Consider the following 21,706-nt stretch of genomic DNA (forward strand, 5'->3'; position numbering starts at 1 on the left):
AAGGGGCGGGAGACGCAAGTGCGCCTCGCAGGGCATCTGTAATTCGATTCGATCCTGAGAGCCAACGGGATTCGGGGAAGAGTGGTAAGGATGTGGTAGAGGCTAGGAATGGCAGTGAGCTGCAAAGGGTGGGACCAGGCAGGAGGCAGATCCAATAAACTGGAAGGCTTTCCTGACGTAATCAACACGCACCGGAAGCACGGCTCACACCGGTGCTTTCACTGGGCTGGCGGCGAGGATGGCTGGCTTTGCGGAGCTTGGGCTGTCATCCTGGCTCGTGGAACAATGTCGGCAGCTGGGTTTGAAGCAGCCCACGCCCGTGCAGCTTGGCTGCATTCCCGCCATCCTGGAAGGTGAGTATGGCTAGGCCTCTTCTCCAGGAGGCGTCCCCGCTCCTGTCACCTCACTTTGCCTTTTCGCAGCTTTTGCCCACGCCGGCCCCGTGAGGCGAAGGGCAGTCTTGGCCCTTACGGGCGATCCTGGGTTCCGGAGGCAGACTAGGCAGTGTCGGCGTTTAGGGTGTACGGCTGACTCGCTGTGTGTCCGCACTCAAGTGATGTAATCTCTGAAACTTTTATAGCCTCAGAGCACTGGGAGGGTTTGATGAAAAACTAATAGTACTGGGAAAATTCGGTAAAGCTTGGATTACTATCTCCATTTTACAAATGGAAACTGAGGTTGTCAAGATTACTGGTAAATCCACGGCTCTGGTCCCTAGACTGCTCTTCTCCCCACTCCTCTGGTCCAACCCAGTTTTGCCATTAAAGGGACGCCTTCAGGAAGCCTAGGATGTGACAAATTGAGGCATTAAATAAACAAGGATGAAGGAGTCAGTAGGGAGCATAGGATGCAGATTGGGGGGAGGACATTCTGGGTTTCCCAAGCCCTGATACCCCGGAAGGAGTCAAAACGAGGTCGTGGTTAGTAGCAGGTATCTCAGGGCAGATGGATGTGGGTTCCAGTCCAGCCTGATACTCACTGTCTGTGTATCCTGGGAAAATCTTTGAGACTTTGTTTCCCCTTATGTTAAATGGGGATTATAATGGCTTCGCCCTTCTAAAATGTGTCAGTTGCTCTAAATGGAAAGTTGTCAGAATGCCTGGAACGGGAAGGGCACAGGCCAGTACTGAGCATACAGTAATTGCTCATTAAATGTTAGCTGCTGTAAACTGTGCCCGATACAACACCTGTCTACACCTGTGACACTGCTTTGCCCTCTGCCCAGGTCGGGACTGCCTGGGCTGTGCCAAGACAGGCAGTGGCAAGACGGCAGCGTTTGTCCTGCCCATCTTGCAGAAGCTGTCTGAGGATCCCTATGGCATCTTCTGCCTCGTCCTGACACCCACCAGGTGAGCGCCCCAAAGGCCTCGTGGGTGAGTTAACCAGCTGTGTTCTCTCGGGCAAGCGCCTTTACCTCTCTGAGCGCACTTTCCATTTGTGCAAGATGGGGACAGAAATTATGCCCACCTCTTAGAGGTGCTGAAGAATTAACAAGACAGTGTGTGAAAAGTTCTGAGCACAGGGCTTGACTCAGGGGCAAGCAGGAAGGCCGGGAAGTAGGGACACAGGCAGAGAAAAGGCCTGGGCGGAGCTGGGGCTGGGGGCAGAGAGGAGAGGACTTGGACACTGACCAGCCCTGGGGGAGGGGGGACTGACACTTGGGTCTCAGGCTTTGATGACTGTGGTGTTGAGGCCATTGCTGAGGACGTGGGAAGAAGAAAGGCCAGTGTGGGTAGGACTGGCAGGGGACAAGCCATGGGCTGTTTGGGGATCCAGCCTAGTGAGGGTAGGGACCACAAGGGGCCTCCAACACTCAGTATCAGAACCTTTGTCCAAAGGGGACTGGGAGCCTCGGAGGGTGTGTGAACAGGAGAGGTCCAGGCAGGAGGCCGTAGGGTGGAGATGGGAATGAGAGGCAAGCACAAAACCGCTATCTGACCCAGGCTTGCCCCTTCATGCCCACAGGGAGCTGGCCTACCAGATCGCAGAGCAGTTCCGGGTCCTAGGGAAGCCTCTGGGCTTGAAAGACTGCATCATTGTCGGCGGCATGGGTATGGGGGGCCCAGGGAGGCTCTGGGCATGGACCCTCTGCAGCCTCAGACCATCCACCCAGCCCCACCTCTCGCCCTCCACCCACAGACATGGTGGCCCAGGCCTTGGAGCTCTCCCGGAAACCACATGTGGTCATCGCCACACCAGGGCGCCTGGCTGACCACCTCCGCAGCTCCAATACCTTCAGCATAAAGAAGATTCGCTTCCTGGTAAGTCAGCCTGGGGCCCTGATACATCCATGTGGGAAATGTGTGTCCCACAGGCCATCCAGTACCACGCTGGGAATGGTGATAAGAACAGCTCAGGAACCAACAAAAGGGGGCCTGTATTAGTAAAGATAGTCGGGGGCTGGGCCTCTCTGAGGAGGTGACATTGGAGCTGAGATGGGTGAGGGAGAAGGCCTCCAAGACCTAGAGGGAGAGTGCTCTAGGGCCCACATCTTAGACCAGGAAGGAGGCACATGGGGAAGGTGGGTCGAGCCCAGGCATGTAGTCAGGGCTCGGCCAGCACCCTCACCCCAGATCCCTACCCCCTGCTGCCGGCACTACAGGTGATGGATGAGGCGGACCGGCTGTTGGAGCAGGGCTGCACTGACTTCACCGTGGACCTGGAGACCATCCTGGCGGCTGTGCCGGCCCGCAGGCAGACGCTGCTCTTCAGTGCCACGCTGACCGACACGCTGAGAGAGCTGCAGGGCCTGGCCACCAACCAGCCCTTCTTCTGGGAGGCTCAGGCCCCGTGAGTCCATAACCACGCTCCTGGGGGAGCAGGGCAGGCGGGAGTCCAAGTGGGGGTCACACCCAACAGAGGTTACTACCCATGGGCAGGGTGGGCTATTGGCCTCATTCAACAGAAGGGGAAACAGGCCCGCCTGTCCCCAGTGTGCGCACAGCAGAACAGCTGGACCAGCGCTACCTGCTAGTGCCTGAGAAGGTCAAGGATGCCTACCTGGTCCACCTGATCCAGAACTTCCAGGACGAGCACGAGGACTGGTCCATCATCATCTTCACCAACACATGCAAGTGAGTGTGGGCAGGCCTGCCTCTCCCATCCCCCGGGCGCCCCTCCCATAGCCCTTCACGGAGGCCTGAGAGGTGGCCCAAGGTTGGAGGTATGAGGCATACAGATGGTCTCGGCACTCCGGGGCCTCTGCTCAGACCAGCAGTTTCAGAGGATGCACTCAAGGGGGCTCAGAGAGGTCAAGCAGTTTGCCAAGGTCACCTCTCCTGAAGGCAGAGCCAGGATTTGGGGTTCCTCAGACCTGCCTTTAACCGGAAGGGCTGAGGGCCTCAGGCTCTCTCCAGGAGACCCCTGCAGCAGCTGAGAAGGCCCTGGAGCAGCCTATTCGCTGTGGTCTCAGGATGTCAATGAGGCCCAGCACATCAGCACCAACACCTGGGGCTGTCCTCTCTGCAGACCCAGGGATTTCAAAATCCTTTGAGGCGTTCAGGGAGAGCGTCAAGGAGCTGTAGAGTAGCCTAGCCTGAGCCAGCGTAGAAGGGCAGTCCACAGCACGTGGAGGAGACCTCCTGACTGCTGCCCCCAAGAATTTCTTGGCCACCAGAAGAGAAAAGTCTGGATGTAGGGCCCACTCTTGTTGGCTTAGGCCAGGGGAGGGGTCAGTGGGCAGGACACTGCAGCCTGGCTTCTCCTTCCCCAGCTGTGCAGGGCCATCTACTTGGGGACTTGGGGGGTGGGAGGGCCAGGAGCACCTTTCCAGGACCCTAGCGCTAGATGAGCTGACAGCACATCCTTCCTGCCAGGACCTGTCAGATTCTGTGTATGATGCTGCGCAAATTCAACTTCCCCACCGTGGCTTTGCATTCCATGATGAAACAGGTGAGGCGTTGGGCGGCCCCACAGATCCCCTCACCCGCCAGCCTTGCCCTGGGGACTTCTCCCAGCTTTTGCCCAGGCCCTTTCCTCTGCCTGGAACACTCTTCCTGCCACCTGTCTGCCCCAGTCTGGCCTCCTCAAGGTCATCTCCCTCACTGGACTGTGAGCCACCTGAGGGCGGAGACTGTCCTGGCCTCTGCCCTGTCCCCAGGCCTCACACAGTAAGCGCTCAAATGTTTGTTGAGATGCTACCTCACACCCCGCCCCCCACCCCCAATTCTCTCCCCAATCCGGCACAGAAAGAACGCTTTGCCGCCCTGTCCAAGTTCAAGTCCAGCATCTACCGGATCCTGATCGCGACAGATGTGGCCTCCCGGTGAGCAGCTCCAGGGTACTCCCTTCCCCATGACGCCCCCCACAAAAGGGCCAGAGGGAGGGACTGGCTTCAGGCATGGGTCAGGCAGCCTCAGCTTCACTGCTGAACGACCTTGGGTGAGTCCCAACCTCAGTTTCCCCACATGGACAGAGGTGCTGACCGACCTCTCTCTCCAGGGGCCTGGACATTCCCACGGTACAGGTGGTCATCAACCACAACACCCCCGGGCTCCCGAAGATCTACATCCACCGAGTCGGCCGGACAGCCCGTGCAGGTGAGCACACAGGGTGGGGCAGCCTTTGGCACCCGCCCCTTCTGCCTGCCCACACCACGAGGAGCCAGAGTCATAAGCTGGTGGGACACAGGAGGGCTACAGGCCACAGGTGAAAGACACTAGAGGAAGCACTTGCAAGTTGGGGGAATCGGCCTTTCAAAACCGTAGGTGGGGATGCTCTGTCTTCTCACCCCCAGCAGCACTAACAGTGACACGTGCTGTCCCCTGGGGACACGGTACACACTGGCCCCATCCCCACCACTCCCTGTTGCCTCACCCCAGGCCCCTTTACCCGTCAGGGCTGCCAATCCATGCCCAGCAGCAAATAGGTGTACGAGTCCTGGTGGGTATGACGCTGCCCTGTGGGATTTGCCGTCCAAGTTCAACCCCTCGCTGTGACTCTGGCTAGGAGCCAAGGAGGCATCCTTGTGTCTGCTCCCCAGCCCCACCCAGGAGGGGCGCGGAGTCCAGGAGATTTTCTCACACCTGGAGTGGGCAGAGAGACGGTTTCTGGGGCCAGACTGGGCCTGGCCCTTCTCTCCTCCCCTGTGGCCTCAGGAAGGTCACATCAGCTCTCTGGGCCCCCACTGCCTCATCCAACAATGGGTAATAAGAAGGTGACACCTGTTTGGGGTGCTCCGAGGGCCATGGGCCTGGCCAGCTGCCAGTGCTGTTCCAGCACTAGTCACTGTCACAGGAACGGGGAATGGAGAAAGCGGTGTGCAGAGATCTGAGCTGAAGCCTGTCTGGGCTTATTGCTGACAGAACTTGGCCTGGGCTCCCTGGCGGCCACACCAAAATGGGAAATCAGCCACATCACCTGTATAAAGCCAAGCTGGCAGGAGAGCTGCCTCTCCCTGGAGTCCTGCAGCTCCCCTGGGACAGACCTGCCTACTACGCAGAGGTCAGGCAGGGGGTTGAGCCCTGACGCCCTGAGCGTCATTCATTTCCAGTCACTCACTCACCCACCGAGCTCCTGTACTGTTCCCCTTGATTGAGAGGAGCCCTGAGCCGCCTGCTGGTCAGGACCTGCTTCTGTTGGCCCTTTGTCTTGGCCTCCAGCACACAGCCTGGGTGTGTCCCCACAGGGCGGCAGGGACAGGCCATCACGCTGGTGACGCAGTATGACATCCACCTGGTACACGCCATCGAGGAGCAGATCAGTGAGTGGAGGGGCAGAGGAGGAGAGGGGAGGGGAGGCGGGTGCTTCTGGGTGAGATGCCACTCAGCCCTATCAGACACCCGCTAGCCTGCTCACGTAAGCAGGCTTAAACTGCGCTTTCCTTTTTATGCAACCCTCAAAGAAGTTTCTTTTGCCCAGTTGTTGAAACAAGCTCTGCAATGGCCTTCAGCAGCTGAAAGCCACATCTGGTGGGAAGGGACTTTGGTTTCTCAGACCAGAGTGTGTGGGTGGTCCCTGTGGATGAGTCAGAAGCCCCAGGGCTCGGGCCTGGGCATGTTTGAAAAACCCCCTTGGGTGGTTTAATGTGTAGCCAAGACTGAGAACCTCTGGGGCACCTCCAGTCACTGCACAGACTGTCCTAAGATTCAGAAATGTCTTGACTTTAAAGGACACTGTTTCCAGGAAAAAAAAAAAAAATCCCTAGTCAAATTCATAGTATTGCTAACAACAAAAAAAGAGCAATCTATACCTTCCTTGGGTCTGAAATCTTAGATCTTGCCCACCTGATCCTTATCTGCTACGGCCCTGGATGGCCTTGCATGCCCTGCTACACAGGGAACTCACTACATAGTTGAAATCCCTCTCCATGTCGTGCCTGCCCCCCTGTGACCCTGCTGTCCCCACAGAGAAGAAGCTGGAGGAGTTCTCGGTGGAGGAACCTGAGGTGCTACAGATCCTCACACAGGTCAACGTGGTGCGGAGGGAGTGTGAGATTGTGAGTGTCGGGGAAGGGGCTGGTCCTTGGGGCCCAGGGTGCTTCCTGGAAGATGGTGACCCCCAAGACGGCCTCTCCCTCCCGCCCCCCAGAAACTGGAGGCAGCCAACTTTGATGAAAAGAAAGAGATTAATAAGCGGAAGCAGATGATCCTGGAGGGGAAGGTGAGGGCTGAGCCGGTGGTGGAGTGGGCGTGGGGCACAAGCTTCCCCGCGGACGATCAGCTTAGCCACCTTCCGGTCCTCCCCATGCCAGGATCCCGACCTGGAGGCCAAGCGCAAGACCGAGCTGGCCAAAATCAAGCAGAAGAACCGGCGCTTCAAGGAGAAAGTGGAGCAGGCACTGCAGCGGCAGAAAGCCAGCGGGGCTGGCCGCAGGGGGTGTCCATCCAGGGCCCAGCCTGAGGCCTGCTTGTCCCCAGCACCCGCTCAGGGCCCGGCCTGAGTTCCACACGGCCCCCGTCTGCCCAGCCTGGGACGCCTTCATCCAGCTGAAGGTTGGAGGGTCCTCCCCTCAGGATAATCTCTCCTCCTAGTCTGCCCAGTCCCCCTCAGTGGAGCCCACGGACACCCACGTTCAGTGCGCAGCCCTCCACCCCACCCTGCAGCCCCTGGTGGCCCCTCCTCAGAACCTTGGCCAAGAGGCAGGCTGCAGAGGAGGAAAGAAGGCTATGAGGTTGGGCCCAAGTCCACGTGCAGTGACCCCAGCCCAGGGTCACCCTGGGGGTGCCGTGGGGCCCCAGAGCGAAGGTGTGTCGTTGCAGGAGATGCTCAATAAATGAGTCTTTTGAGTTCCCCCGTCTGACTCTCGGGGAGCAGGGGCAGAGGGAGGAGGGTATGACTGCCTATACTTCTCAAGTCTCCCAGAACACCACTTACCACCCCCCCATCCCCCGGGTCTCCTTTCCTGTGGGGCCAGGCCCAAAGTTTTGAACGGCAGGGCTGACCATTCCAGCCGAGTGACCTCGGGTTGGTGAAACCCCTTATATGGGCCTTGGTTTCTTCACCTGGAAAATGGGCATAGCAACTGCTCTTCTCTGCAAATGCAGATGTTTTGGTGAGATCCCTCCCATGCCCAGTGAACAAAGCCATGGGCTAGGACCGTCCCCTCCTGCCCACCTGCTTGTATTTGGGGTTTGTGGCCAGAGTGAAGTGGTGGGAGGAGTCCTTAACCAGGGTCCACCTTAGTCCAAACTGGTCCAGACAACATGGGCAGAGCCCAGGAAGATGGGGCAGCAGAGCCATGCGGCCTGGGCATGCCCCTGGGGCTTTCTGAGCCTCCCTCTCATCTCTGAGTGGCTTACCAAACCCTACACAGACCGAGGGCAGCGGGTCCAGTGACGGCGACCAGGTACCTAGCTACTCACACACCACACACACAGCCACGCTTAGAAATGTAATTTGGGCACCAGCACATGCCCTGGGGAGTCTAGAAATTCTACACGATGAAGAGCTCAAAAACAGCCCGTGAGCTGTGAACAGCCAGGGCCGGCTGGAGTACTGTGGACAGGCCCTCCCCAGGCTGAGTCGGGCCCCAGTCCCTGCCGGGGGAATGGCCCACTGTGCCGCCTGCGGCCTGGCCCGTGCCCCAGGCGGGAATCGTTCATGTAAAACTAGCTCCCGCAGGCCCCTGCTCCCACGTAGACCCAGAGGCCGGACTCAGGGCGTGCCCTCGGCCAGGCGGGCCAGGCCCTCCCGCAGCTCGCTCAGCTCAAACAGCCTGACGTCCAGCAGCTGCGCGGCCCGGCCCACCTCGGCCCGTGCCCGCTCCCGCTCTACCCGTGCCTCCTCCAGGCTGCGCTCCGTTGCCCGCAGCTGGTGCTCCAGCTCCGCGTTTCGGGTCTCCAGTTCCTGCAGGGAGAGGGCAAGCAGGGTTGGGGGCCCCAGCAAGTCTCAAGGGTCCAGCATCTGAATGCTATCCCCACAGCCTCCACTCTGGGCCAAGCCCTCTCTGTCTCCTGGCCTCCTCCCTGCCACCTCTACCCAAGACACTCCCTGGTCCCCTGATTGGAACATCACTGAAATGACCACATTCCTCTTCTGCTCAAGACCCTCGTCACCCATCATGCTGGGAATGAAATCCATACCCCTCCTCGCTCATTCCAACCCAGGCTTGCTGGCTTCCTTGTGGTTCCTTGAACATACTTTCTCCCCACCTCAGGGCCTTTGCACATGCTGTGCACTCTGCCCAGGAAACAACAGGGAGCATTCCCCCAACCTCTCTCTTTGGGGGCACCAGCTCCTTTAACTTCTCCCTCCTGCTGGACTCACAGGACATGCTTGAAGGTTTCTCAGATAAAGTCTACAGTGAGGGCCAGGCCAGCACACCTGGGTACAAATGCAAGCTCCTGACCTCAGGCTGGGAATGTGTGAGGATTTGATGGGGTCAAGAATGAAGATTCAACAGAGACTCAAAAACTGCTTGTTGAATGAATGGAAGGAGATGAAACATTGTACTAATAACCATGTTTTATAAACCACCCACTGATTCCGTCCTTCCATGCACCTGGTCATCCAAATCCTTCACAACCTTAGATGTCTTCCTACTCCATTTATAGGTGAAGAAACTGAAACTCAGGGAGGCACATAGCTGCCCAGAACCCACTAGGTAGGGAAGATGCCAGGTCTGTCCTACATCAGAGGCTGGCTGCCTTGGGTGGTCACCCCACCCCGCCTCACAGCAACCGCACACACCTGCACCTTCTGCTGTGTCTCCTCACGCTCGGTGCTGTCTGGGGCCTCACGGGGAGCACCAGTCTGGCTCTTCAGGGTCTGGATCTCCTAATGGAGAAGTTCCCAGAATCCATTCTGAGAGTCCTGGCTCCCCCATGGGAGATCAGGGAAGGCAGGGCCCAAGGAAACACAAACGCATACAGACACGCTCACACACCTGGTCCTTAGTTTGCACTAGTGCCTCCAGCTGCTCCAGTGACTGGCCCGGTCCCTCCTTCTCACTGACCGCGGGTGGCTCGGCGGTGGCAGCCTGGGCCTCCAGCTCAGCCACCTGTGCAGACAGGAAGGTCAGCCCCTGATGCCCCAGCCTGCACTCTCCTGATCCCTGGGGAATATGCCTGACCAGCCAAGCCCATGACTGGGCACTAACCCCTTCTGGTTGGGGCCACCACCCCGCCTCTGGCAAGTAGGTCTTTAGGGTCTGACAACCCTCTGAGGCTGACATTATTTCAGACCCATACTACAGAACAAGAAACTAAGGCTCAGGGAAGTGATTTGCCAAGATCACACAGCCAGCCAGGGAACCCAGGACATATAGGAGGCCGGGGCTTCACAGTGGTCCGGGCCACTTGGGGTCTCTGGGAGGGAGGGGCTTCCTCACCCGCTGTCGCAGCCTCTCGGCCTCTGCGCGCTGGGCCTCCAGCTGCTGCCTCCACTGGGCGGCGGCGGCGTTGGCCTCTCGCAGGGCGCCCGCCAACTTGTTGTTACTGTCCTGAAGCGCGAAGAACTCGGCCTCCCACTGCACCTCGCCCACCGAGCTGCGGGGACGCTGGAGTCGGCAGAGGGCAGGGCGGGGCCTCACTGGGCCTGAGGCAGGGTGAGGGAGGTGCTGGGCTGGGGGCGGGGTTATGGTTGGGGCCAAGGTACCTCGGGACTAGGGGGTGGGGACGTCCCGGGGAGGCGGAGTCTTGTCGGGGGTGGGGTCAAAGCAGGCGCTTTGGTGTCAGTTCAGTGAGACACAGTCGGAAGGCCAAGCAGGATCAGCCCAGGGGATGTGGACAGAACAAAGTGGGTGGGGAGGCACCCGTGGGTTTAGAATTAGCCGGGGGAGATGTGGACAGGCCAGAGTTAGCCCCGAGTAATGGATGAGGCAGGAGCGGGGTCGGCTCTGGAAGGGGCATAGTCTGGGTGTCTCCTCTTCTACCACAGGCCTTGGGTCCAGTGTCAGATCCCGCCGCTTGAACAAGTGCCTACAGTTTCTGTGAACTTCCTCTCCCCTCTTCCCCAACCCTTCGTCCTGCCACGCCCCTGTGCCCCGCCCTACCCCCCTCACCCCTCGGACAGCATCTTTCTGAGCCGCTCGCGCTCAGCGGGGCCGGGAGCGTCCGCGCTCTGGCTGCGGAATAGCTTCTCGTCGCCGGGGCCGTTGGAGCTGACGAGGGGGCTCGGGGGCACCTAAGAGCATGGGCAGAAGTGAGGGCACAGTGAGGGCTGATGCTACGTGGGTCGTGACTGAGGGCAGGAGGTCTTTCCCAGCACTGGAATCTGACTGCTCCTTTCCCCTCCTCACCCACCACCAATGGCTCCCAATGGCCCCTTTCTGGGCCCTGCCCCCCACCTTGCCTGCTGGGCTCTCACCAACCCCCAGGAGCAAACCTGATGCAGTCTAGCCTAAACCCCGGGAGATACTCATAATCTGCAAAGCGGGGAGCAATCTGAAACCTCCATGCTGTTCCCTCAGAGCAATGACCTTCCCTGGGGCCAAATTTCAACATCCATTTAAAAATCCTACAGGAAACGCACTCCATCAGGCTAAATTCATTATGAATCCACCTGCTGCCTGGACCAACCTACTTTTTCATCTCCTTAATCCCTGTGCCCAGCCCTGGGCCTGACACACAGTATGCGGTCAATAAATGATGCTGAGGGACTTCCCTGGTGGTCCAGCGGGTGGGACTCCGTGCTCCCAATGCAGGGGGCCCGGGTTTGATCCCTGGTCAGGGAATAGATCCTGCATGCGTGCCACAACTAAGAGTCTGCATGCCGCAACTAAGAAGCCCGCATGCCGCCACAAAGATCCCACGAGCCACAACTAAGACCCGGTGCCGCCAAAATACATAAGTAAAATAAATAATAAATATTTAAACTAAATAAATAAATGATACGAATAAGTTAGTGGGGGGAAACACCCAGGGACAGTTTTTTACTCTGCCGCTCTACTTAGCCATTTCAACTTCCACATTTCAACTCTGCCCTGTGAGCTGGTTTTCTGGCCTTCCTTGATCTAGCATTTGGACAGCCTATGACACGCTCCCATGGCACCCACAGCCCTCTTCCATGGTCCTTGCCATGGATCTAGTTTTACATCATCTGCGAGCATTTGGTCCTGGGAACCGGCACAGCACCTAGACCCCCCCAATATCAGTTGAGCTCCTAGCACGCATGGGACAGGGAGTGCTGACCTGGTGGGCAGTGAGCCCCAGGGCTGGACTGGTGAGTTCTCCCCCATCCTGAGATTTCTCCCGTGCCAGCCTCGCTGCTTCCTTCACTTCCTGGAACTTCTCGGCAAACTGAGGAATGGGGGGCAGGAACAGACAGTCAACAAACCCCCAGCCCCCTCCCCCAGGGTCCCACCACATCAGCTCCACCCAGTAGCAGCTCTGTCGCTTTGGAAGGAACTTTAGAATTGAGTGCATCCCCTCCTCTCATGAACTGGAAGAGTGGGAAGTAGGCTTGGAAAACGATGCCCAATGAGCAGAGTGGGTATCAGGATGGGGGCGGTGGTGGGATGTTCATGGAGGTATATCACATTGAGCCACCTTGAGAAAGGGGCCCCCTTTCCCTCTCGGTCAGGCTTATTGCAGCAAGGAGAGCCTCAGGTGGGTGCTAATCTGTCTTTCATTTCCAGCTAGGGTAGGATACACTTTTTTTTTTTCATTTTAAAATAAATTTCCTTAGCTTGAAAGTAATTTTTTAAGGAAACATATTTACAGACATACAGCCACTTGATTTGTGCAAAGGGGCCAGTGCAATTCATTGGGGGTTGGGGGGGGTAGATGTTTTTTTCAAAAAATGGCCCAAGAGCAACTGAATACTCATGTGGGAAAAAAACACTCCTACTTTAAACCTCCGGTAGAAATTAATTCAATGATCTAAATTTGAAAGGAAAACTAATGCTTCTAGAAGAAAAGCAAAGCAAAGCATCATGAACTCAACAGGATTCAGAGAGCACGAACCATACAGGGAAACAATGGATAAGACAATACTGAACTCTAGAAACAGCAGAGGGTGGAGGAAGGCGATAAAGAAGGTAATGCCAGGGGTGCGGGGAAGCACCCAGCCCATCCTAGGCACCCAGAGAGGGGCAGGCTGTGTCCGAAATCAGAGCAGGTGGCCGACAGAGCTGGAATGTGAACCAGAAAATTGGGAAGGAGCTACTGGCTTGTCCAATTCTGTAGGCCCATTCTGCAGCTGGGAAGATGGAGGCCCAGCATCTGTCCAGGGCCCCCCAGTGCACCCAAGAGAAGACCCAGCCCCAGCCCCATTCCTCCCACCATGTATCCCTGCAGGCCCACCTGAGTCAGATGCTGCTCAGAGGCAAAGCCAAGGCCATAGACGGTGTTGGCGCGACTGTCTGCCCACTGCCCGAACTTCTGGGACGTTTTGGTAAATGTCATGTTGGGGGTGACAGTGCTGTTGATGATGGCCTGGGGAAGGCGGAGGGGAGAAAAGTTCCCGGGTGATGGGACTGGTAATAATGAATGTGAAACCCCCAGGGATATAGCTTTGTATTAGCACCTCAGAAGTCCTTGGTCTGAGCCATTTCAGGAGGAAGACTGAGACCCAGAAAGACTCAGGGTACTCCCCCGGCCCCCAAGGCACACAGCAAGGAAGCGACTGAACCAGGCTTGTCCCTAGGATCCTTGGCACCTGCCACCCCACCCAAGTCCCACCAGGACCTTGGCACCCCCAAGGCTGATGATTCGGTAGACGTTGCGGGTGGCATCGTAAAAGTAGGAGACAGTGAGTGCGTGTTTGCCCGCGGGGATCCAGTTCCGCTTGGTGGCCGGGTCGATCTGGAACACGTGCGCCCGTGTGCTGAAGATGGGCTGCTCCCTGCATGGGGAGAGGGTGTTCAGCGGGGGCCAGGCACCGGCCCCGCAGGGGACTCAAGGCCAAGCTTTGGTAGAAGCAGGGGCTCACCTGGCTGTGGACATTGGTCAGGCTTGTCTGGGTGGGCTCCAAGGGACAGCCAGGGGGATGGTAGGAACAGCTGGCTTGGCCTCTGGGGGGACAGGACGTTTGTGAGTGTCTCCCCAGACCAGGCTGTGGGAGGCCAAGCATATCCAGCCCCAGGACCCACTTCCAAGTACACCATTCATAGAACTTCAATCCAAAAGTGAGGGAATCACTCAGCAAAAAGACCCCAACTCTCTCCATTGGGAGGAAACTCTTGCAACACCCTGGGCAGGAGACGGCCTCTGATAGGAGCCAGGTGGCATCTAACAGCCCAGCATATACCTCACATCTTCCTGGTTATTGGACCCCCAGTGAAGTCTTCTCAATCTCTGGGCTGGGTGGAGGAGGCCAAGGTGGCCAACTCCTGTTCAGTACTTCCTGACACTTTGGTCCATCACTCCTCAAAGCAGGGCCTCCATCGATAAGTGGGGCATTGACAGGTGCCTACTGGGAGACCGGTCCCCCACTGGACCCACAAAGAGACCCCTCAGCTTCCACTGTAGGGCAGAGGCACACCTTGGAGTCAAAGTCCAAATCCCCAGGGAGCCTCCAGCCTAGTTAAAAAGACAAGATGTGGCTCAACAGGTCTACCATGGTGCCCACCCATCACCACTCAATCCCAGTACCATGGGGCTGGGCGGGATCCAGGTCCACGAGAGACCTGGGGGAGGGGGGGAGGCAAACTAAGGGAAGGGAGGCCTAGACTCGGTAGCCTCCGTGGTCAGAGGGGGGAATGCCCCCCCACTCTGTCCTGGGCAGCTTCTGTCCCGGTCACAGGGTCTGAAACCGGAGCCCCTGGGTGGGGGAGGGGCAGAGACTTTGGCCGGGGTTGGGGGTGAGTCCTGGGTCGAGCCAGGGTTCCGGGGCGCAGGGATCCTAGAAACTCAGGCCCCTCCTGCCCGGACGTTCCTGCAGCGGATGTTCCTGCAGCGACTTGCGGCTTTGGGAAAAGTTACTCACCAAGAGTCATGCGCTTCGGACGCTGCCGGCCGCGGGGCTCCAAAGGGGAGCCCGACTCCGCCCGGTGTCCGGGATCCACAATCGCGTGCGGGGGCGAAGCCCCACCCCAGGAGCCCCAGTCCAGGGGATCTGATATGCAGTCAGGATCGAGTTCCCAGGGTCAGGACCAGGGTGCCCTATGCGCGCCCCAACTTCGGGAAGTGCCGCCCCCGACCCTGGAACTTCCAGGATTCCTGCGACGCCCCGCCCCACTCCGGGTCCAGAACTTCGGGGACACGTTATCTACCTCCTGCAACCGCAGGTCCAGAGCTTAGGGGATCCTGCGCGCTGTTCCTGACTCCTGAACTTCGGGGACGCCCCTGCCACCCTTCCATCCCCGGGTCCTGAATTTCGGGGTTCCCTCGCGTCGCCCCTCCACCCCAGGTCCGAAACGTCGGAGACATCTTCACAGCCTCCTCCAATGACGGGTCCGGAACTTCGGGAACCGCTCGCACTGTCCCCTCCCCGACCCCGACAACGGAACTTCGGGGTCCCCGCGCCCTCTCAAGCCCTGGAACTTCGGGGCTCCCCCAGCTGCCCCCAGCCTCTGTATCCGGAACTTCGGGACCCCCAGCGCCCTCTCCCCGGCCCTGGAACTTCGGGGCCCCCCGCGCTCCCAGCGCTGGCTCAGCTGGCCGGGCTCACCCTGCCGGCTCTGCACCCCGCAAGTGTCCGGGCGCTAGGCGGGTGCGGCCCCGCGGCGCCGAGTCCCCGCAGACGGGCGCCCCGCTCGCTCGCTGGCTCCGGGGCCCGCGCCCTCCGCGCCGCCCTCCGCACCGCCCGCGCCTTTGTCTGCGCCGTCGCCGCCGCCGCCCGCGCCGTCTCCGGTCCCATCGCGGCGAGTCCCGACGCGGCCGCCGCCCGCCCCGCCTCCCCGGGCCGCCGAGGCCGCACCGCAGCACCCCCTGCTGGCGGCAGGTGGGGGGAGAGGGAGAAGGAGGGGCGCGAGCAGGGAGGAAGCGGGGAGGATTGGGGAAGAGAGGTTAAGAAGGGGGCGGAAGCGGACAGGGAATAGGGCGGAGACAGAGACCCAGACCTAGAGACAGAGAGATGGAGGAGAGAGGCAGAGACACAGGAGACAGACAGACAGACAGACCTGGGTGGACAGAGGAGAATGTGGCCTCATCCTCTCTTCAAGGGGGGCCCTGACCCTCGGGGCCTCTGCTGCTTTTGCCCGTGATGGAGAATCAGGTTCCTCTTCACCCAATGGGAGTCCAGGGGCAGGGCGCATCTGCTGCCTTGGTGGGCCCAGGCGCATGCACACAGTGGCTTCTCAATGGCTGTATCCAGAAAATGAAAGAGACCTCCGCAGAGAGGGGGCTGGTAGATGAGAGAGAGGCAAACAGTAGGCACTTAATGGGGCTTGATCCCAGGCCCCCTGCTCAGAATCCTTCCTGCCTGCTCTCCCACCTCACCCTGATCCCCAGGTTGGGACTTCTGTCAACCTCGGGGCTTCTGTGTCCCCTAAAACAACTGTAACAATGCCGATGAGGTTGGATTAGGATCATCGTTGCTGTGTTATAGGGTCCCCAAATCCAGGTGGAGGGAATGTCAGTGTCCACTTGCCACCAAACGGGTGAATTGCCTGGAGGTCCACAGGCCCAAGTTTGCCACCTCTGGTCAGAGGGAGTCCACCCCCTTCCTACGCTTGCTGGGAGAGGGTCCTTTTAGAGCCGAGCCAGGATCTCCTCTGACCCTGCCTGTGGAGCCCGCTTTTCAGTCCTGTATCTGCCCTTTCTCTGGAGACACACGGTGTCTCCAAAGTCACAGAGTGCCATCGGGTTCATGGGCAGAGGCACCGGGGCTCCTCAGAACCAAGCCCTGCACTTCCCTGAAGCTCTGACTCACATGCCAGGTTTTTGCTTTTCCTCTCCTCACGTCCTTTCCCTGTTCTTGTCTGTCTGTTTCCGCCAACAAGAATCGCACATCTGAGCTGGTAGCTTCCTTCAAATTACCTTTAGGTGAATCCCAGGTCATGTCATTTCCGGAGACTTACTCCCAGGCCAAGATCTGAGTTTTCCTCCCTCCAGGCCTTTGCCCAAGCTGTTTTTTCTACCTAGAATGCCCTTCCCAAAGGCATATATTCAGTTTTGTCCTTCCAGGCTCAGCTCCACTGCCCCCTCGACTCCTGGAAGCTTCTCTAACTATCCTGGGTTCGGAAGGGATATCACCCGCCCCTGTTCCACCACCCCATCCCTTTCTGTGGGATCCCTGATCTATTTATTTGTTCGATTGTGGCCAGAGCTGGCCCATCCTGGAGCCCAGGCTCACTCAGCATGAGAGGTAGTATCACTGCAGCTAAGAAAACAGAGCTGCAGACTCAGTTTCCCCAGTTGCCTTTAACTTCATACGGCATTTGCATAAGCAAAGGATTTGGCTTCGCTCTCAGGCGCGAAGCCACAAAATGCTTGAACACTGTAGGGAACAAAGAAAATACCGTCTGTTCTGTGCAAAGAATGACTTTTCCTTATTACCGAAAAAAAAAAAAAAAGAAAATTTAAAAATTAAAAAAAACAGTAACTGGAAAGGTGCCGGCAGAGCCAAGGCTTCTGGAAGCTGCTCGGTGTGTGCTGAGTGCTGGCTGGCTGTAGAGCTGGGGCCATGTGGCTGTTCTGTGGGGGCGGCTGGGCGAGGAGCCTGGGCAGACTTTATCCCTTATGAGGGCAGGAGGCAACAGCATGAGGGAGAATGGGGTCCCCTCTCAGGTCTCCAGGAAGGACAGGGATGTGGCTGGCCTTGAGCAGCCCTGACCTGAAGTTGTCTTAATCAAGTTCAAACTGAGGGAGTGATTTTGCCAGTGTAGACCTCAGTTTTCTCGCCTGGAGAATGGGCTGATGCTTACAGGGCTGTAGGTGGTGGGAGGAGGCAGGAAGGATCCAGGCAACACCAGCAGCTTCTCACTGTCCCCTGGGTATAGATGGGTAGGGGGCTGCCCTGAGCTGCCACTACCACCCCAGCCTGAGCCCTCTTCTGCCTGGTTCTTGGGCCTGTCTTACTGGAAATGTCCTTGAGGGGCGAACAGAGGCCACCAACACAAGGTGGCTGACTGGTAACAACAGCTTTCTCTTGGGGCTGAGGAAGGACATGAGGGAATAAGCTTCCTGTCACAGGAGGAACCAAGCAAGAAATAGAACAGCTTTTTCGGCTCTAGGGCAGCCGCATTTACAGAGTGGCTCTTAAAGGTCAGGCTCTGGCCTCTGCCTAGTTAAATCTGACCCAACCTTTGGGCTGAAGTTATATTGTTTCTCCTCCCTGGAGGGTTCCTGTTCCACCAGAGCAGGGGAGGTCTGTCACTCTTCCCCAAAGCCACATGCCCAACCTCATGGCATGAGTCACAGTGGCCACTTAGATCTGTTTAGGTCATGATTTGGTTACTGTCTACTTCCTCCATGGCTCTGTCTCAGCACCTAGAGCAAGGCCTGACTTGCAGCAGGAACTCTGTAAATGCTTCCAAAAGGAAGGGGTCCCAAGGCCCCACCTTGGTCCTTGGTGGCCTCCAGAGTCACATGAGCCAGGGAGTGAATCCCTGCCCTGCCTCCTACCAGCAGGGTGACCTTAAAGAAGTCACTTTTCTTCCCTGCACTTTAGTTTCCCCATCTATAAAATGTGCATAAGAATGGTGCTCACTTCTGAGGTTTCCTCTAAGGCTCCAACATGTCCTGGCGTGAAGAGGGTATGACCCTAGGAGTTTAATAAATGCTTGCTGTTATAAACATTATAGTTATTCTTGGCATGTGGTTTCGACCCTGAGCCAAGTTCTTAAGATTTTCTCTTTTAGGGTTTGAAGGGTCCCAACCAGGCATGCGCTCTTGAGAACAGAAATGGGTCCAACCTGGCATGATATCCTCTAAATCTTTAGCTCTGGGCCCTGTATGTGCCTCTCTAACCACTCTCCTTCTCCTACTCCCTCTTGCCCCAGGCTGGCTAGTTGGGCCAGCCACTAGACCTTATCCTCCTGGCAAACTCCTATTCATTCCTCAAACCCCCACCCCCAATGCCCGCTTCTCTAAGAAGCCCTCTTTCCTCTTCTGCTGAACCCTTCCCAACACCCTCCCTCCTTGTAGCCCAACACTGACCCCAGGGGGTGTCTGTGTCCAGCGCTGATTCCCCCAGCCTGAAGGTATCTCAAGGGCTGGGCTGAGGCCTCTCTTGGGCTTGGCATCTCCCAGCATGGGGTGGACGCATAGGGGTCATGGCAGAGGAGAGTTTGATGATTTAATATTGGTGATTTTTCTTCCCTAGATAGTGACCCCACCTAAAATTCAGATCCAATTCAATTTCTCCCCAAGGCCAAGGTTAATTCATTAAACAAACAGCTCTCAGGAAGTAATGGAACCAGACCCCCTCAGGCCCAGACATGAAGGGGCTGGTGCAGGGGGTCTGGCACTGGGTTATGGACTCAACCTCCCAGGACCAGGGCAGGTTGGGGGTTGAGGGAGGCGGCCCTTGAGCCCCCTCCAAACTTCAAATCTGGATCCATGGTTCAGTTCCCACAGACCTAATTACCCTCATTTGCCACATGTACTAATTACCTCTCCGATACCAGGTGGCTGGGCGGGGCTGCCCCACTTTTGGGAGGTAGGTCAGGGCCTGATTATTTTTGGCTGTGTTGTCCTTGAAGGCTCCACCATCTACTCATGTGAAGGGCAGAAAGTGGGGCAGAAAAATCACGGCCACATCAGGAGGGACAGTGGGAGACTTGAGAGTCAAGTTGGCCCAGGAGCTCCCTGAGCAGCGGGTTTGGGCCTAAGGACTGAGAGTCTTTGGCACCCACCTGTGGTGGCAAAACCTGGAGAGACTGAGAATCATTCATCTCTACGGTGGACTGGTCTGGAGGCCTGTTTTGAACGTGACACCATCTGTGGGAGAGGGCTTGGATTGGGGGGTAGTCAGACAGGCCTGGGTATAAATCCTGACTCACACCAGCTTGATGTGTGTTCCTGGGCACATGATCCCCTCTCTCCGCACCTTTGCTGGGGGATCAGATGGGGTTAATAAGTCACAAAGAGTGCTCTGGGCAGAGGCACAGCATGTGCAAAGGCCCCGAGGTGGGGATGGGCTAGGTGTGTTGGAGGAACAGCAGGGAGGCCAGGGTGGTCAGAACAGAGTGAGGGAGGAGACTAAGGGGATGCTGAGGGCTAAAGGAGCCAGGTGGGAGCTCGTGGATGGCAATGAAGTATTGAGGGTACTGGGGAGCCGTGGGAGAGTTTGGAGCCAGAGAGGGAGGGATGTGATCAGATTTACACTGCAGGCTCCAGACAAGGTTTCGACTCTTTTTTTTTGGCGGGGGGGCAGCCGCGCTGTGCAGCTTGCGGGATCTTAGTTTCCTGAGCAGGGATTGAACCCAGGCCCTCAACCTTGAGAGTGGGGAGTCCTAACCACTGGACCGCCAGGGAATTCCCCAGAGTTTCAGCTCTTAGGAGAGAACCAGGTATCTATACACTGCGCAGAATAGGGGCAGACCCTGACTTTCTCTGAGCCTCAGTTTCCCAATCCCAGACAGAGTCCAGTGGCTTTGGCAGCCCCAGGACACTCAGGGCCCTCAGCCAGGGAATCTCCCCTTCCCCCAAGCTCCCAAATTCTGGCCAAACAACCTACATGGCCTCCCCTTCACCTGCCCTCTCCTCCTACTACTCTCCTTCTGTGGCCTTGAAGGAATAGCTGTGGGAACAGAGAGCAGGAGGTCTCGGGGAAGTCTGCATGGAGGGGCTCCGGGGGCCGTGTTCCTGCTTCGTGACAGCCCATGTGGGGCTGCTGGGTGCCGAATGTTCTTGCAGGAACCGGGTGACTCAGATGCTGCATCCTCCTCCCTCAGTCTGCCAGGGGAGGTTGTTGCTGGTCCCCAGGCACAGGCTAGAGTCAGGATTCACCCCTCTGGCCAGCCCCTAAACCAGCATTCCCACCCCCAGGACCCCTTAACTGGTGGCATTGCTCACGTTCCTACTCCAGCACCTTCTATGGCTCTCTTGTTAGGTCTCAGAGGGAGAATCAAGCGCCTCATTTCCATCAGCCAAGCTGCTAAACCCCATCTCTGAACCTATGCATTCGGCCTCATTTCTGAGCCTTTGCACTTGACCCCACCTATGGCCTGGAATGCCAGCTCCAACACTTCCTCTTCCAGGAAGCCCTCCCAGACTTCCTCCACTACCCCAACCCTGACCTTACATGATGAGGGGGTATCTCTGTCTGGCTCTGCCGCCACCCCAGACTGGGAGTCCCTCAGAGTCCCGACTTGGGCAAAGGCCTCTCAGGGGCCCCATTGTCGCGCAGTGTGGGAGGGCACAAAGAGGGAGAGAGATGCCTGCTATGGCAGCCCATGGCAGGGCCCCACAGGCTGCCTCCTTGATCTGACCTCTGACTTCATTTTTATAGAAGAGGAAACTGAGGATCAGGGGAATTAGGCCACTTCCCCAAATTAAAAAATGTCCGAGTGGAAAAGCTTGGCCTCGAACCTGGATCTGACAGGCCAGGCCCTGCTCCGTGCAGCCTTTGAAGCCTTATTTACCCATTGGAGGGGGTGGGGGGGCATTCACTTCCCTGCAGGTAGATATGATACAATCTGGGCTCAGACTCAAATGTTCCAACGGCCTATCTCCATGGATGCACTGGGGGCCTCTGTTTCCTCCTCCTTTTTTTTTTTTTTTTTTTTTTTTTTTGTTCTGTCGTGCCACGCAGCTGATGGGATCTTTGTTCTGCAACCAGGGATTGGACCCAGGCCCTCAACAGTGAGAGCACGGAATCCTAACCACCGGACTGCCAGGGAATCCCCTGTTTCCTCCTCTTTAAGATGGGGCTCTTCATTTGTTAACTCATGTTTATTGAGTACCTACTACATGCCAGCATTGAGGGAGGCTCTGCCCTCAGGGCGCTCACAACTACCTGGTGGACAAAATGGATGACAGAGGACAGAGTAGGCTGGCTTCTGACAGCATTATGCGAAGGAAAGAAAATCAAGCAGAGCCACAGGCAAACACAGGTGGCTGGCAAAGGCTGCTCTGAGGAGGTGGTGATTCAGGGGGAACAGCATGTGCAAAGGCCCTGAGGTGGGAACACACTCAGCCCCTTGGAGCGGCATCGAGGAGGCAGGTGTGGCTGGAGCAGGGTGAGTGCGGGGGCACAGTTGGGGGCCGTGTGGGCAGACAGCTTCATAGACTGGGTCAGAAGAGACCTTCTGGGCCCCAGTGAAGAATGTGAACTGGGGAGCCATGGGAGGCTTTTGAGCAGGAGAGGGACAGGATTTGCTTTTACATGTTCGATAAGATTCACCAGCACACCACATGGCAAATGGACTGAGGAGGGCGATTCTAATACTTGCCTCTTCGTTTATCACAAAACAGAGGGTATCCTGCTCTGTGCTTGA

General features: G+C 57.5%; 2 protein-coding genes across 4 annotated transcripts; one reads left to right on the forward strand and one right to left on the reverse strand.

Annotated features, from left to right (window-relative positions):
- Positions 1 to 225: 225 nt before the first annotated feature.
- Positions 226 to 7,196, forward strand: DDX49 (DEAD-box helicase 49). Its single transcript, XM_082650709.1, has 13 exons — positions 226 to 353; positions 1,226 to 1,349; positions 1,966 to 2,051; positions 2,140 to 2,261; positions 2,603 to 2,790; positions 2,934 to 3,074; positions 3,816 to 3,891; positions 4,188 to 4,264; positions 4,441 to 4,538; positions 5,627 to 5,701; positions 6,348 to 6,436; positions 6,529 to 6,600; positions 6,692 to 7,196. Exons 1-13 carry the CDS (start codon positions 239 to 241, stop codon positions 6,878 to 6,880), a joined length of 1,452 nt encoding a protein of 483 aa, XP_082506835.1. The 5' UTR covers positions 226 to 238; the 3' UTR covers positions 6,881 to 7,196.
- A 632-nt stretch (positions 7,197 to 7,828) lies between these two features.
- On the reverse strand, positions 7,829 to 15,109 carry HOMER3 (homer scaffold protein 3). 3 transcript variants are annotated; one of them, XM_082650715.1, is made up of 11 exons: positions 14,992 to 15,058; positions 14,308 to 14,436; positions 13,312 to 13,393; positions 13,068 to 13,224; positions 12,684 to 12,815; positions 11,571 to 11,678; positions 10,442 to 10,563; positions 9,770 to 9,926; positions 9,326 to 9,439; positions 9,130 to 9,216; positions 7,829 to 8,286 (listed from the first exon to the last, which is right to left on the reverse strand). In XM_082650715.1, exons 3-11 carry the CDS (start codon positions 13,323 to 13,325, stop codon positions 8,095 to 8,097), a joined length of 1,083 nt encoding a protein of 360 aa, XP_082506841.1. In that variant the 5' UTR covers positions 13,326 to 13,393; positions 14,308 to 14,436; positions 14,992 to 15,058; the 3' UTR covers positions 7,829 to 8,094. The 3 variants fall into 3 exon arrangements, with proteins under 3 accessions (XP_082506841.1, XP_082506839.1, XP_082506840.1); XM_082650713.1 differs by lacking the exon at positions 14,308 to 14,436 and having other exon boundaries at positions 14,992 to 15,109; XM_082650714.1 differs by lacking the exons at positions 14,308 to 14,436; positions 14,992 to 15,058 and having other exon boundaries at positions 13,312 to 14,005.
- Between the last annotated feature and the right edge of the window lie 6,597 nt (positions 15,110 to 21,706).

Source organism: Grampus griseus, assembly GCF_964374135.1.
Source record: "Grampus griseus genome assembly, chromosome: 3".
NCBI lineage: Eukaryota > Metazoa > Chordata > Mammalia > Artiodactyla > Delphinidae > Grampus > Grampus griseus.

What these genes read in the sequence shown, in the direction of transcription:
- DDX49 (XM_082650709.1), top strand. Translation starts at nt 239, where the DNA reads ATGGCTGGCTTTGCGGAGCTTGGGCTGTCATCCTGGCTCGTGGAACAA. An exon ending in ATCTTCACCAACACATGCAA is followed by an intron (nt 3,075 to 3,815) that starts GTGAGTGTGGGC and finishes CCTTCCTGCCAG; the next exon opens with GACCTGTCAGATTCTGTGTA. An exon ending in TGCATTCCATGATGAAACAG is followed by an intron (nt 3,892 to 4,187) that starts GTGAGGCGTTGG and finishes AATCCGGCACAG; the next exon opens with AAAGAACGCTTTGCCGCCCT.
- HOMER3 (XM_082650713.1), bottom strand. An exon ending in AGAAAGATGCTGTCCGAGGG is followed by an intron (nt 9,927 to 10,441) that starts GTGAGGGGGGTA and finishes GCGTCCCCGCAG; the next exon opens with CTCGGTGGGCGAGGTGCAGT. An exon ending in TAGTGCAAACTAAGGACCAG is followed by an intron (nt 9,217 to 9,325) that starts GTGTGTGAGCGT and finishes CTTCTCCATTAG; the next exon opens with GAGATCCAGACCCTGAAGAG.